Raw genomic sequence first — 15,114 nt, 5'->3', positions numbered from 1 at the left:
ACCGCCATTAAGAAGAACAAAAAAATACACTTTCTTCAAATAAACTTTTTTATCCGATGCCTAGATTTTGTGCCATTTTGGAACTACTAATGAAATAAAAAATTTGAGTAGTTCCAAAATGACACAAAATCTAGGCATCGGATAAAAAAGTTTATTTGAAGAAAGTGTATTTTTTTGTTCTTCTTAATGGCGGCACAGGCTCGTTTTTTTAATATTGTATTTAATTACAGAGTAATTTCCACATATTAATATATTTTTCAAATTGGGCTCTGTAAGGCCATTCTTTATTATATTGCGAATACGTGTGCCAAATATCTTGAAAAAATATTCAAAATTACAGCCGCAATCTTGATCGCTACTGTTTCCTCTTAATTTACTTTTATATTCATTACGTAATGACTTTCATCCAAAACATGTTTTCTTACATACAATATTAAAGTTACCTTTCTTATGTACTTTAGTCACTAATCTTACTCAACGAAATCGGAGGTGAAAACCTTCAGTGACTGCACTAATGAAAGATTTACAATAATTATTTGTAATCAATATCTATTGCGGTAGTCTACTCCCATGCATACGCTTATCTATTGTCGTCTTTCATAAATCAAGATTTAAAAATGCATTTATGTTAATTTTCTCGGAATTTTCTCTTAATAAAAATATTTAATAACCTACTTCATTGCCACTATAGTATAACAACAGAACACACCTCAACAACTTAAACTTGAAGAACCTACCATGTCGCTTGGTTGTAAAGTGATAGTCGTAGCTTTCGTTGTTTTCTTCTTTTGTGGCGGCAAAGATTTTAAGGAACTAAATGAGCTGTATTTGGAGCATCGAGAAAATAGTTCCAGTGTGCCCTGTGGGGAGCCTCAACAGAGGGCAGTATACCTTGAAGAAATTTTAAACAAGGAGTTATGGAATAAGTATAAAAAGTGGATATCGAAGGTTAGTTATTTTCATTTTAGTTGTGATTTGTTATTGTTCTATACTTCTTCTTTATGTTCTCTTGTAATCTTCGTCGAGCTTTTTTATTCCTGGTTGAATATGTTTCTCAATTTTTTTAAAGATATTATGATTCACTTGCGATGAGTCACTCCACAATCTTCTTTTTTTACAGTTTGCCGGGTAACATTTATTGTCATTATAATTAAGATATACAATTAATAATCTATTGTAGTATCCTGCTCCCATACATAATCTAGTTTGACATCTTAAACATAATCTATCTGTCTATCTAAGTAGCCTGGTATGAGTTTTTATTGAATCTCACCCCAACAGTGGCGAAAAGGGTTTAATTATTATCTTTTGCCTTCTTCGCCACTCTTCACGGTTCTGGGCTTCTTGTTGCCATTTCTTGGATATTCGGTTAATGTCGTCCATCCAGCATGTTGGTGGTCATCCTCTGCTGCGTTCGTCTTCTCTTGGGCGCCAGTCAATTAGTTTTCTGGTCCATCTTGAGCAGGGGTGGGCAAAAGCCGGCCCGTGGGCCGGATCCGGCCCTTTTGCTTACTTTATCCGGCCCATTGAGAAATCTAGCAAGCGATTTTTTTAAGAGCGTAATGCATTCATTTTTTTAAAATCCTGAGAAAACTAATAAGTATTTTTGGAAAATTTAAACGCAGAATGAAATATTACATTATTACCGAGGGCCGAAAGTTCCTAAAAACTTCTATATTGTTTATCACAGAGGGGGAAAAAGAGAAAATTTAGTGTGATTTTTAATTTCAAATTATGTTTTTCTCCTTTTAATGATGGTCAAAAGTCCTTTTCCATTCTGTGTAACACCATTTCGTTCGTAATATGATCGGTCCACGGTATTTTCATAATTCCCCTAAAAAGCCACATCTCAAAAGCTTGCAGCTTTTTCATTAAGTCAGCATTAACAATCCAATAAAGAAGAAGAGAGTGGACATAACTTTTTTTATTATTATCCCGGTTTTTTTTTATAGCGTTCTCCGTCTTCCGGTTGCCAGTTTTCAGCTTCGTCCGTCGTTGCATTCGTCAGGGTGAAGGTTCCTTTCCGACATTGCCTTCTGAATGCCGCCTAGCCAGGATTGTTCCGGCATTTCTCTCTTCCTTCTTCCCTTGACGTCCATTTTAAAATTTGTTTTGGCAGCCTGTCGTCGTCCATTGACATCGTACATGACCATACTACACCAGATCAGTTGTCTCCTTTGAATTTCGTCTATGATGGTTGACTTGACATAACATTTTACCATCCGATATTAGATTTGCAGATTGGATCTTTGGTTGCTCAGAAATTTCCTCATCTTCAAAAAGGCTGTTGTTGATTACTCTATTCTTGATCGAATTTCTGAAGTTCATTTTTTATCTGGATCCTTGTTATGGCTTAATACAGTGCGCTGGATTAAGTGTTACCTCTCCCTATTAACTTATTTATTTTTAGCACATAAGCAAAACGCTCGGGCAGGTCGATTTTTAAAACAGTCATAGTATATTCTGGCATCAATGTTTCGAACTTTACGTGATCCCTCTTCAGGTGACAGTCATAAGTTTGATTTTTTTTGAAATGGGAAAGTACATCATGTGATACCTCATTTAAAAGCTTTTGAAATACTGATTACAAAAATGTATAATACTTAAATCCTTTTTGAGAGCGTAGACGCAAAATTTCAGGTCGAATTATTTTTAAATGCATTCATTTTTGCGGATCCTGAGAAAATTAATAAGTATTTTTGAAAAAATTTAAACGCAATATGAAAGATTACGGTATTACCGTAAAATCAAAGTTATGCCTGTCACCCGAAGAGGGTTCACATAAAGTTCGAAACATTGATGGCAGAATATGCTACGATTGTTTTAAAAATCGACTTGTCCGAGCGTTTTGCTCATGTGCTAAAAATAAATAAGTTAATAGGGAGGGGTAACACTTATTCCAGCGCACTGTATAATGAACCATATTAAAAATTTCGTAATTTTACTGGGAACAAATTGTTCGCATGTACACACCAGAAAGACAATTTATTATTATTAACAGTCAAATGTCTTTCTCCAAATGCTTTAGTTTAAAATGATACTTTAGTATCTTTGTCAAAAAAATTTCTTGGGCAGAGAAAAACCTCCGCCAAAAACATTAGCGTACATACTGGGTATAGTCTTCCGGCCTGGGAGACATTTTGAAAATTTCATTTTGGCCCGCGCTTAAAAGTATTTGCCCACCCCTGATCTTGAGTCTTTCAGTCGCACTATGTGACCTGCCCAATTCCATTTCAGCTTGGCTATACGTTCAACGACATCAGTGATACCTGTGATACCTGAAGCAGAGATTACTTCGATATTAACAAACTAGTGAACTTTTAGGGCAACTGGTTCTCAGATTTATTTGCTCCGGTTTTATAGTTACTAATAAACACGGTATGAAGGGTTGTGCAAACGAAAAATAAAAGATTTAAGCGAACAAAACATTTATTAACAACAACGAGTTTAACAAATGCACGGAATTAACGATTAATTGTCTTAGTAGCGAAAGAGAAAGTCTTTATTATACACATTAGGTACCGTCTTAAAATTTAGCGTGCGAGGTAATTATTGCGAGCGGGAGAAAAACAGAGCAACACACGAACTAGTCGCCTTGGACCCTCAGAAGGAACTGCTCTTCTAAAAACTGCATAATATCTTAATTTACACTTTGCTGCCTGAAAAAGGTCGTCTCACATGTTTTTCTTAGTTCGCTAAGGGTTTGAATGACACTTAACAAGAGCGTATCCACATCCACACATGTTTATACCCTTGCGACCACCGAATACGCTAAACAGCAACCATATGTCCGTTTTATCTTTTGTGCCTAACACAACACTTAAAAACAAAATTCTTAAATTTTACTAGAAGATGGTACACATTGTCCCAACAAATTGAAAAGCGATATTTGTACATAAATTCGAACCAATATAACTGTTGTTTTCACAACATAGCCCATGTTATCCATTTTAGGACAGGCCTCCCCTTCTTGTCTCCATTTGTGTCTGTCCTAAGCTAAGTTCATCCATCTGGGACCGCCTTGCCTCTTCCAGTCATCAACCCATCTCATCGGTGGTCTTTCTCTACTTCTTTTGTATTCGTATGGTCTCTAGGGTAGTCCTTGTTCCACATATCGTCTCTGTGTCTGATATTGTGCCCTGCTAATTTACATTTAGATTCGGCTACTTTTTCTCTAACAATCTTCAACTTTGTAATATTTCGGATCCACTCGTTACGTTTTTTGTCCTTCAATATTTGCAATATCTGTCTTTCCATTGCTCTCTGTGTTTTTATAAGTTTATCCATATTGTTCTTAGTTAGTGTCCAAGTTTGTGCTTCATACGTGATTATTGCTAACACACACTGGTTGAAGACTTTGATCTTAAGATGTTGCGCAAATTTCATACTCTTCAGGATGTAGCTCAATTTGCCAAATGCCTTCTTCTTCTTCTTCATGTACCATGTCCTTTCAGAACGTTGGTTACCATCATAGCTATCTTAATTTTACTCATGGCCACTCTTAATAGCATGCTTGTATCAACACCATACCAATCTCGTAAGTTCTTCAACCATGAGGTTCTTCTTCGTCCTGGACTGCGTTTGCCTGCTATTTTTCCTTGCATAATATTTTGTAGCAACCTACATATATTTAGGACCTCTCATTACATGTCCGAAATACTCCAGCTTTCTCTGCTTAATGCTTTTTATGATCTCAGTAGTCTTGCTAAGACGTTCTAGTATTGTGAAGCTTCGAATCTTCTCCACCCAGGAAATTTTTAAAATTCTTCTATAGCACCATAATATTTCGAAAGCCTCAAGCTCAGGACTCGACACCGTAATGTAAGACCGAGAACACGTAGCAGCGAAGTAGGCGGATCCTCAATGCCAATTTTATGTCTCTGTTACATAACACCTTGGACATCCTTATAAAAGCGGCTCTAGCCTGCTCTATCCTAGATCTAATTTCGCCGTGACTTTCTGCGTTACAATTTAATTGCTGTTCAAGGTAAACGATTTTATCAACTGGCTTAAGTTTAGTATTATTTACATATATAGACGGTTTTATATGCTGTTGTTTACTTATTACGAGTATTTTGGTTTTCCGTATGTTCAGATCCAGATCTGCCTCCCTACAACTCTCAACGACACTATCAAGTAGTGTTTGCAGATCTTCTTGAGTAGAAGCTAGGAGTACTGTATCGTCCGCATATCGCAAATTATTGATGACTTCACCGTTCACAAGTATTCCTTCTTTTTTTCCAAAAAGTGCTTTTCTGAAAATTCTTTCGGAGTAAACGTTGAAAAGCAGGAGTGACAAGAGGCATCCCTGCCGTACTCCTCTTTTAATATTAGGAGCCTGTGATTCCACACCATCTACTAAAACTGACGTTGTTTGATTCCAATATAAATTTGCAATTATCCGAATATCTCTGCTGTCCAAGCCAATGCCTTTTAGAGCTTCGATCAATATAGAGTGCTTAATACGATCAAATGCCTTTTGAAAGTCAATAAAACAACAGTATATGTCTAGAGATATATCTCGACATCTTTGAGCAAGTACGTTCATTCCAAACAGTGCCTCTCTCGTTCCAAACCCAAATGCCGCCCATGCCAATCTTGTACGTCTTTTAATTTTTTCTGTTTGATTTTCTCTGCTCGCTTTTATTACTTGCTCCAAATCTATGTATTCTCGTACTTGTTCTATTTCACTTCTTCGAATTATGATAGCAATATCTTATTCTGTGTTTGTCATCGACTTTGTTTTGCCTAGTTTCATTCCTAAACCTACTTTTTTGCCGGGTGTTCTAATTCTTCGAGCATTTTTTTCAGTTTTTCTACACTGTTGACTAACAGGACAATGTCATCAGCGTATCTAAGGTGACTCAAGTATTGACCATTTATTTCGATTTTTTTATTTTCCCATTGTAATTTGTTGTAATTTTCTAATACCTGAATGAATAGCTTCGGTGATATGTTGTCACCCTGTCTTATTTCTCTTTTTAGCGCTATAGGGTTTGCATATTCGTGCAGTTTTATTCTGGTTGTAGCGTTTCTGTAGATGTTGTCTATTAATTATGTGTATCGGCAGTCTAGTCTGCTACTCTGTAGTGAGTTTTTTATAGCCTAGTGCTCAACACTGTCAAAGGCTTTTTCAAATTCAACAAAAGCGATGAAAATCGGTATGTTATATTCGTTGGATTTTTCTATAGAGATCTTCATCGTAAAGAGGTGGTCACGGTCACAGGTCCTAAAATCTTTCCTAAATCCTGCTTGTACTTTTGATTAATACCCGTCAAATTTTGATGTTAAGATGTTTGATATTATTTTTGTAAACAATTTATAAATCGTGTTGAGAAGGGTTATTGATCGGTAATTACTTAAATAAGATTTTTCACCTTTGTTGTGTTACAGAATTGTAATTGACTCATTCCAATCATTGAGGATCATTTTTTTCTTAAGTATTTTATTCATCATGGTGTGGAGTAAATTAATAATTGGTTTTTCTCCATATTTTAGCATTTCCATTCCGTTATATTTCCATCTTTACCTGGGGCTCTGTTATTTTTCATTTCATTTACGGCCGTTTTCACCTCCGTCTTGCTCTTGCTTATCTCTGGTTGAAGTTCTAAGTTCACATTTTTGAAGTCATACTTCTTTAGGCGCGATTGAGAGTAAAATTTCATAATACTGCGCGCATGCGCACACAGAGAGTATGCCGTTTAGTTGCTGAATCTTTCAAGTTATGTATAAATATATCAGTGCAAGAAAAGGTGTGAAAAGAATATATTAGTGTTTTTAGTAAATGTATTATTTATTATAATTTTTGTAACTTTGGATTTGTTTTCCTCGGGAATAAGATAATTTATAATAATAGTAAGTATATTTAAAGTATTTTTGTATTTTTGTCAGTATGTATGAGAAATCTTGTAACCTGTCAAAGCAAAAGGGATATAGCTCAGTGGTCGAGCGTGTGACCGGAGATCAAGAGGTCCCGGGTTCAAATCCCGGACGATTCATACTTTTTTTTTAATTTTTGGTATCGTTTTAATAAAAATTTTTTAAAAGTGGTAAAGAAAGTTAGTTTAATATTTAAATAAAATACAAATAACCTGTTAAGTATATTAATTTGGTTGAAATCATAATAATAGAAGTATAACTTCTTACGTGCGTACAAAGTACAAACACATTCTATTTTACTTTTGTTTCTAATCGTTTTATTATTTGATCAGTTGGTGATTCTTTGTTGGTAAATAGTTCTACGTAAAAGCTTTCGATTACTTCAATAATTTCTTTTCTGTCTTACGTTTCTATTCCTGTCTTACTTTTGATTTTGTTTATTTCTGCCCGACCTAGTGTGGATGATAAGCACCACAGATTTTTATTATTTTAATACATATATATTATATTGATTTTGTAGCGTTATACGCCTTTCGGTTCCTAATCGCCACTCCTTTCTATTGTGGCAGTCTTCCTCTCTTAGATTTCTTTCGGATATCGCCTTGGAGATGCCCTTCATCCATATAGTTGCTGATCTTTCTCGTTTTCGTTTTTCTGTGGGGGTCTATTCTAACACTTTTTTGGGGATTCTCCTTTCCTCCATTCGTCTTGCGTGTCCGTACCAAACTAGCTGTTGTCTTTCGATGTCATCTATGATTGTTCTTTCTATTTCCATTTGTTATCTAATGTCGTCGTTTCTTATGTGTTCTAGTCTAGATCTTCTTGCTGACCTTCTACAAAAATCCATCTCAGTGGCTAGTAATTTATCTTCTTACTTTTTGGTTAATTGCCAGACTTCAGCTCCATAGGTTAACACTGGTTTTAATATTGTGTTTTTTAGTATATTAGTTTTTTATTTTCGGTTCTTATATTTTTTGCCACAGTACCGAATTCAGGGCTCCTATCCCCTGTTTTCACTTTACTATCCTTTTTTTGATATTTTCCTCGTTTCGTCCTGTGCTGGTTAGTTTTATTCTCATATATATATATATATATATATATATATATATATATATATATATATATATATATATATATATATATATATATATATATATATGTATTTATTGCAGCTTGTAATTGTCTGCTGTTCCAGGTTCAGGTTCTCTGTTTCTTCCCTTCCTACGCATAGATATTGTGTTTTTGTATTCGCCTCCAGACCCCATTTTCTATATTGCTCTATTAGTTTCCTTGTCATATATTCAAGATCTTCCCTGTCTTCTGCAATGACAATTTGGTCATCTGCATAGTGCAGCGTGTAGAGTATTGTATCTCCTATCGATAGTCTAATTCCATTGCACATCTTCTTCCATTGTCCAAGGGCTTCATCAATATATATTTTGAATAATACTGGCGATATACAGCATCCTTGCATTAACCCTTTAGTGACCAGGAAACCTTTTGATATTTTATTTCCGCTTTTAATCTTGGATGTCGACTTTCTATATAGTTATTTGAGTGCCTATATAATAGATACATTTATACTCATCTTTTCTAGTACTTCCCATAGTCTATTAATTGGGACCGTGGCATATGCCTTCGTCAGATATACCAGGAGTAAATGCAATTCTTGGGCTCTTGGCAGCCATTTTTCTATTACTTGAGCTATACAGAAAATGTTTTTGTAAAGCCGCTTTGTTCATCTCATTAGTATGGATGGATCTCATAGGTACTCTTCGCATATTAGATCTTTTAGAATTTAGAATTCTTCCGTACTACACCAGGGAAATAAGGCAAAAATATACCTACCATGTTTGGGACACTTGAGCAGCCAGGTTGCAAATGGGTTTTTTGGGTACTATATACCTAATACATTATAAATACAAAAATGTCCGTCAGTTTGGACGAGAAATTTAGTTATTAACAAATAAGGGTCAAAAATGAGAGTTTTTTCGTTTAACTCGCTACAGGTAAAAATAGGGTAATTAAATGTCTTATTTATAATATTTTTCTTCTAGTAGATGAGCCAAGGTTTAAAATAGCGTTTTTTGAATTTTGGTCCCATTATTTGTTGCTTCGGATATTGCAAAATAAAACTAAAATTTCTAAAATAAAAAATTTGCTATAACTTTTGCAAAAATGAATTTAGTACTTTCATATTGCATAAAAAGTTGAGTCAAACAGTCGGTACAATGCACAAAAAATTTTAAGACGATGCATGCGTCAATTAGTTTAAATTTTATTCAATTTGTTTATCCCAAAGAGCTTTTTTTTCGCAATGTTATTGTTCAGAAAATAATGATACAGTAATTCTGTGAAAACAACATGAAAGGTAAATAGTCATATTTTTAACGCATTTAAAAAAATCATTAAAAAGTCATTTTTATCACTCAGAAAACATTTTGCTAAAATAGAGTCATTTTTGGCTTATAAACAATTTTAATAACTTTGTTAATATTGACTGTAGGCTAAAACTACAATGAAATTTGAAAAACTGGTATTTTTATACGAATTTTCAAAGAAAAACTTTTGGCCTAGGTCAATGACGGTCAAAGTTAGCCACTTTTTTTAGCTAATTGACGGCTACTTTGTTTATAACAATTAAGTAACCTAACTAGAGCCATTTTGAAGTTGAAGATATATAGGTTATGAGTAAAAGTTTGAGTAAACTTTGAACCTTAACAGAGTGGTTAATAAAGCTTTAAAAATGGCGTCCGAACGGAATTAATTCGTGGTCGGCGGAGGAGAATTACTAAAATACGTGCACTCAAAAAATGAAACTGATTCTGCAAATATATGCTGCGATTAATATCGCTAAAACTTGTTGATGGATTTTGATTATATTTTTTTTAATTTGTATGTACTCGTAGTCTTATAGAGAGAGTACGTTATGTACACACAACCCCACCTAACATTAGAAAATGTTAGGGGAAACTCCCCTTATCACTCAGGAATATGAAAAATAGATTACGACCGATTCTAATACCTACCGAATATACATATATCATTTCATAAAAATCGGTCAAGCGGTCTCGGAGGAGTATGGAAACTAACACTGTGACAGAAGAATTTTATAGATGTAAATATATAGATGGCTATTAACAAATAGGAGTTGGTGATAGAAGAGTGAAAATTAGGGGTTGTATCTATTTTTTAATTCTACATCATATAAAATTAAGGTAGATAATTTTGTCCAAAAAAATAAAAAAATGTCAGGTGGGCAACCCCCTTATAAATTATGAGTATAAAAAATAGATTAAAATCTCTTCAACGTCCTACAGGATAAACGTGTAAAATTTTATAAAAATCGGCCAAGCCGTTTCGGAGTAGTATGGTAACTAACACTGTTACAGGAGAATTTGATGTGTATAGAAGTAACTGCGAATTAAATAATAAAAGTGGCTAACTTTGAGCCTAATTAACCTAGGCAAAAAGATTTTTCTGAAAATTCGTATAAAAATACCAGCTTTTGAAATCCTAAAGTAGATTTACTCTATAGTCAATATTAACAAAGTTATTCAAATTGTTTAGAAGCCAAAAATGACTCTATTTTACTAAACATTTTTCGGAGTGATATAAATGACTTTTTAATGATTTTTTTCAATACTTTAAAAATATAACTATTATTCTTGCATGTGCTTTCCACAGGATTGCTATGTCATTATTATTTTCTGAACAATCACATTGCGAAAAAAGCTCTTTGCGATAAATAAATTGAATAAAATTTAAACTAATTGACGAATCGTCTTAAAATTTTTGTGTGCATTATATGGAATATTTGACTCAACTTTTGGTGCAATATGAAAGTCTTAAGGCCATTTTCGCAAAAGTTATAGCACATTTTTTATTTTTGAAATTTTAGTTTTATTTTGCAATTTTCGAAACAAAAAAGGATCGGACCAAAATTCAAAAGAGGCCATTTTAAACCTTGGCTCATCTACAAAAATAAGAATATTATAAATAAGATATTTAATTACCCTATTTTTACCTGTAGCGATTTAAACGAAAAAACTGCCATTTTTGACCCTTATTTGTTAATAACTAAGTTTCTCGTCCGAACTGTGACGGGCATTTTTGTATTTATAATGTATTATGGTAGGGGAGCAAAGTATGCTAAATGTGCAGTCACTCGAGCGCTTTGGGGACCTATTGGGTTGTGATTATTAGGTCCTAAAACCAAAAAAAGTTAAGTAAAGTTTTTCATTTCAGTGGGCGCTTGCCATTTTTTAATTTAATTTTCCATTTCCAACAATCGTTTTTTCCGATTATAGCGCCATCTATCCATGATTCGAAAAAACGTTTCGAATAAAAGTTGCTTATTTTTACGTAAATAATCCAAATCGGCAATAAAAATTTGGGGCTCCTATTTAAGATTTTAAAGTAACCCCCCACCCACCTACTTGGGGGGTCGTGTTTGGTATCATTCGATAGATTTTTCAAAAATATTGAATAAGTGTATTTTGCAGTTTTTCGATCTGATGTTTATTTTGCGAAATATCGCGGGATTTGTATTTAAAATTTTTAATTTACATCCCCACCCCTCTCCGTGGGGGGTAATGTTTGGTATCATTCGATAGATTTTTAAAAAATATTGAAAACGTAGTTTTTAGTTTTTCGATCTGACGTTCATTTCGCGAAATATTCGCTTTTAATTTGTGAAAGTTTTTGACTCACCCATTTCCTTACGCCCCGCTCAAGTCGTCAGATTTTTTAAATATAAACTCGTTTGCATGTACTTAACTTACCTTATCTTAATCTGACAATTTCGAGTATTTTTAAGGATGGATTTTTTTTTTCGGGCCCCCCTTAACGAACTCCCCTGTGTTAAGAGACAATATATGGTAGAGGTACATCTACAGGGTACCAGGTTTCTCCCCATATGATAATCTGACGCGCTCGAGTAACTGCAAAAATCCCCGCTTGGGCTCCCCTACCATTAGGTATATAGTACTCAAAAAATCCATTTGCAACCTGGCTGCTCAAGTGTCCCGACAAAAACCTTATTTCTCTGGACTATACAGTCGACTTAGTGTGCTAGTTACGGTAATACTTCTGTAGTTATTTGGATCTTGTACTACCTTTCTTATGTATAGATATTCTCCATCCTTCTTTGCATGTCTGTGGTACCGGTTCTCCATTTAAGAATCTGTTAATTAATACTGATATTATTTTATATAGTTTGTCAGTACCATTTTTAAGTAGTTCTGCAGGTATTCTATTTTGTTGGTTCTTATTTATTTATGAATCTTCAAGCTTCTCTAGATTTTCTCCCTCCGATATATGTGTCCACTGTCCAACTTCTGACATTTGTCTTCTCATTTTTGATTTTTAACGTTTATATATTATGGTAGGGGAGCAAAGTATGCTAATTGTGCAGTCACTCAAGCGCTTTGGGGACCTATTGGGTTGTGAAGAGCAGGTTCTAAAACCAAAAAAAGTTAAGTAAAGTTTTCCATTTTAGTGGGGACTTGTCCATTTTTAATTTAATCCAACAATCCTTTCTTTAGATTATAGCGCCATCTATCCATAATTCGAAATGATGTCTCGAAAAAAAGTTACTTATTTTAACGTAAGGAATCCAAATCTGTAATAAAAAATGGGGCTCCCATTTAAGATTTTAAAGTAACCCCCCACCCTACCTCCGTGGGGTGCCATTCGATAGATTTTTCAAAAATAATGAATAAGTGTATTTTTCAGTTTTTCGATCTGACGTTCATTTCGCGAGATATCGCGGGATTCGTATTTAAAATATTAAATTTAACCCCACCCCTCTCCGTCAGAAGTCGTGTTTGGTATCATTTAATAGATTTTTGAAAAATATTGAGTACGTATTTTTTTGTTTTTCGATCTGTCATTCATTTCGCGAAATATTCGCTGTTTTCTTGTGAAACTTTGGGACTCGCCCATTTCCTTACCCGTTCAAATCGTCAGATTTTTTAAATATACACTGTTTTGTATGTACTTAACTTATCTTATCTTAATCTGACGATTTCGAGTTTTTCTAAGGGTATATTTTTTTAGGCCATCCTTAACGAACGCACCTGCATTAAGAGCCAATATATGGTAGAGGTACGTTTTCAGGGTACAAGGTTTCTCTTCATGTAATAATCTGACGCGCTCGAGTAACTGCAAAAATCCCCGCTTGGGCTCCCCTACTTCGGTTTTGAATTTGTCTCGTGCTTGCCGATATTCACTTTTTTATTCTCGTTTTCTCTGTCATTTGGCCATTTATGGTATACTTCCTGTTTATGCTTTTTCATTTCTTCTAGCTGATCATTCCGCCAGTAATTTTTAACTTCTGGCTTTTTCGTTGTGATACCTAAAGTTTCTTGTGCCGCTTTATATATTTCATCTACTAATTTTCTGTAAAGATTTTCCGTTGTTTTTTTAATACATAATACATAATAATGAGAATAATTTTTATACTAACATAACAGATGACTTTCGTCATCAATTAATTATTTGTCGTTATAATTAAAATATAGAATGTATAATAATCTATCAAGGTATTTTACCCCCATGCATGGGCAAGTTTGTCGGCGGAGATCAAACATAAGATGAAATGAATCATAAGCTTCTCGGAATTTCCTCTAAATCTAAATATCAATATTTAATAACCCACTCCATTTTTTACTATAGTATAAAAACAGAGCAAATCTCAACAACAACTTAAATTTGAAGAACCAACCATGGCTCTTGTTTGTAAAGTGATTGTCGCAGCTTTTGTTGTTTTCTTCTTTTGTGATGCCAATGCATTTGAGCAATTAAATGAGCTGTATTTGGAGCATCTAAATAGGTCCAAAGTGCCATGTGGGGAGCCTCAACAGAGGGCAGTATACCTCGAAGAAATTTTGAGTAAAGATGTGTGGAATAAGTATAAAAAGTGGATAAAGAAGGTTAGTGATTATCATTTTAGTTGTAATTTATCATTATTCGGTACTTCTTTTTTATCCTCCTGCTCCTAAGTGCCTTCTCTTTTGAGGTTGGCGATCAATATGGCAAATATCTCTCTGTTCTGGGCTTGATGAATTAAGTCGTTTTATGTTGTGTGGGTCCAATCTCTGATTTTTCGTAGAAAAGATTTTTTCTTTGTTCTTATATCCCTTTTAGTTTCGATCTTGCCTTCTAATATTACCTGGAGCTGCTGAAATTCCCTATGGCGCATTATATGTCCTAGATATGACGTCTTTCTAATTTTGATGATATTGACCAGATGAGGATATGTGTCCATTTTTTTGAGTAGTATGGTTTTTGAGTTACCTGCAACAGATTTTGATGATATACATAGTTATAAACAAATAAAGATCAAAAAACGGTAAATTTTCGCTTTTTTGGTGTATTACCAAAAATTTAAGCATTTTAAACAAATTTGAAAGTAAGAAACTCATAAATCATATAAAAAACTTAAATATGGCGTTCGCTGAATTAGTATGTTCTTTGAAGGTAAAATATTGCCAAACCTCGAAATTTTAAAGAACTGCTTGGATTGACATGAAATTTGGCATACACATAGCTAATAAGTCAAAGAAAAAAAGTGATATTGTGCCGATGTGTGCTTTTGCCCTAGGAGTGTTTCAGCCCCTTTTGGGGGTGAAAAATATATGTTCGAAATAAGTCCGGAAATAGATAAAATGCCTAATTCTAAGCAACTTTTGTTCTATAAAGTTTTTTCATCAAGTTAATAGTTTTCGAGTTATTTGCGAGTGAATATGTTAATTTTTCTGCAAAATAACTACGTTTTCAAACGGTTTTTCGCAAATAACTCAAAAAGTAAGTATTTGGTGGGAAAAAAATCTTATTAAAAATATAGCACATAAAAAAGTGAAAAACTTGGTGTATACAGAGAGAGTCTGTAAAGTGGAATAAATTCAATATCTCAAATACTAATTGTTTTTTTGGAAAATGCTCAGACCCGTCGATTAGTATTTCAAATTGTTCTTTTTGACATTCAATAAAAATGTATACAGGGTGTCCCAATTTAGAGATATGACGTCATCGTCGATTTTCTTAAATGGCAACACTGTCATTTTGATAGCTAATTTGATAGGATTTGTAAAGTTATACATAACTGCAAAATATCAAATTTTTATTCTCTACCATTTACAAGATAATAAAAAATAACAAAGTTATGAAGAACAAAAAGTAATCAAATAATAATTGAATTTATTTATTTCAATTAAGAAAATGCTCATAACG

The 15,114-nt window shown here is 33.8% G+C and overlaps 1 protein-coding gene across 2 annotated transcripts in view; it reads left to right on the top strand.

Moving 5' to 3' along the window:
* The first annotated feature begins 642 nt into the window (after window positions 1-642).
* The window catches only part of LOC126892962 (uncharacterized), a 40,348-nt gene continuing 25,876 nt past the window's right edge, over window positions 643-15,114 (top strand). The window contains exon 1 of one of the 2 annotated variants that reach the window (XM_050662907.1): window positions 643-948. In XM_050662907.1, the coding sequence (XP_050518864.1) occupies window positions 739-948 (210 nt within the window). In that variant the 5' untranslated portion in view covers window positions 643-738. Of the gene's footprint in view, window positions 949-13,580; window positions 13,815-15,114 lie in introns of those variants that run through there. The other variant, XM_050662908.1, reaches the window with a different exon arrangement.

Source organism: Diabrotica virgifera, chromosome 9, assembly GCF_917563875.1.
Source record: "Diabrotica virgifera virgifera chromosome 9, PGI_DIABVI_V3a".
Classification (NCBI taxonomy): domain Eukaryota; kingdom Metazoa; phylum Arthropoda; class Insecta; order Coleoptera; family Chrysomelidae; genus Diabrotica; species Diabrotica virgifera.
This window is presented reverse-complemented; position numbering and strand designations above follow the sequence as displayed.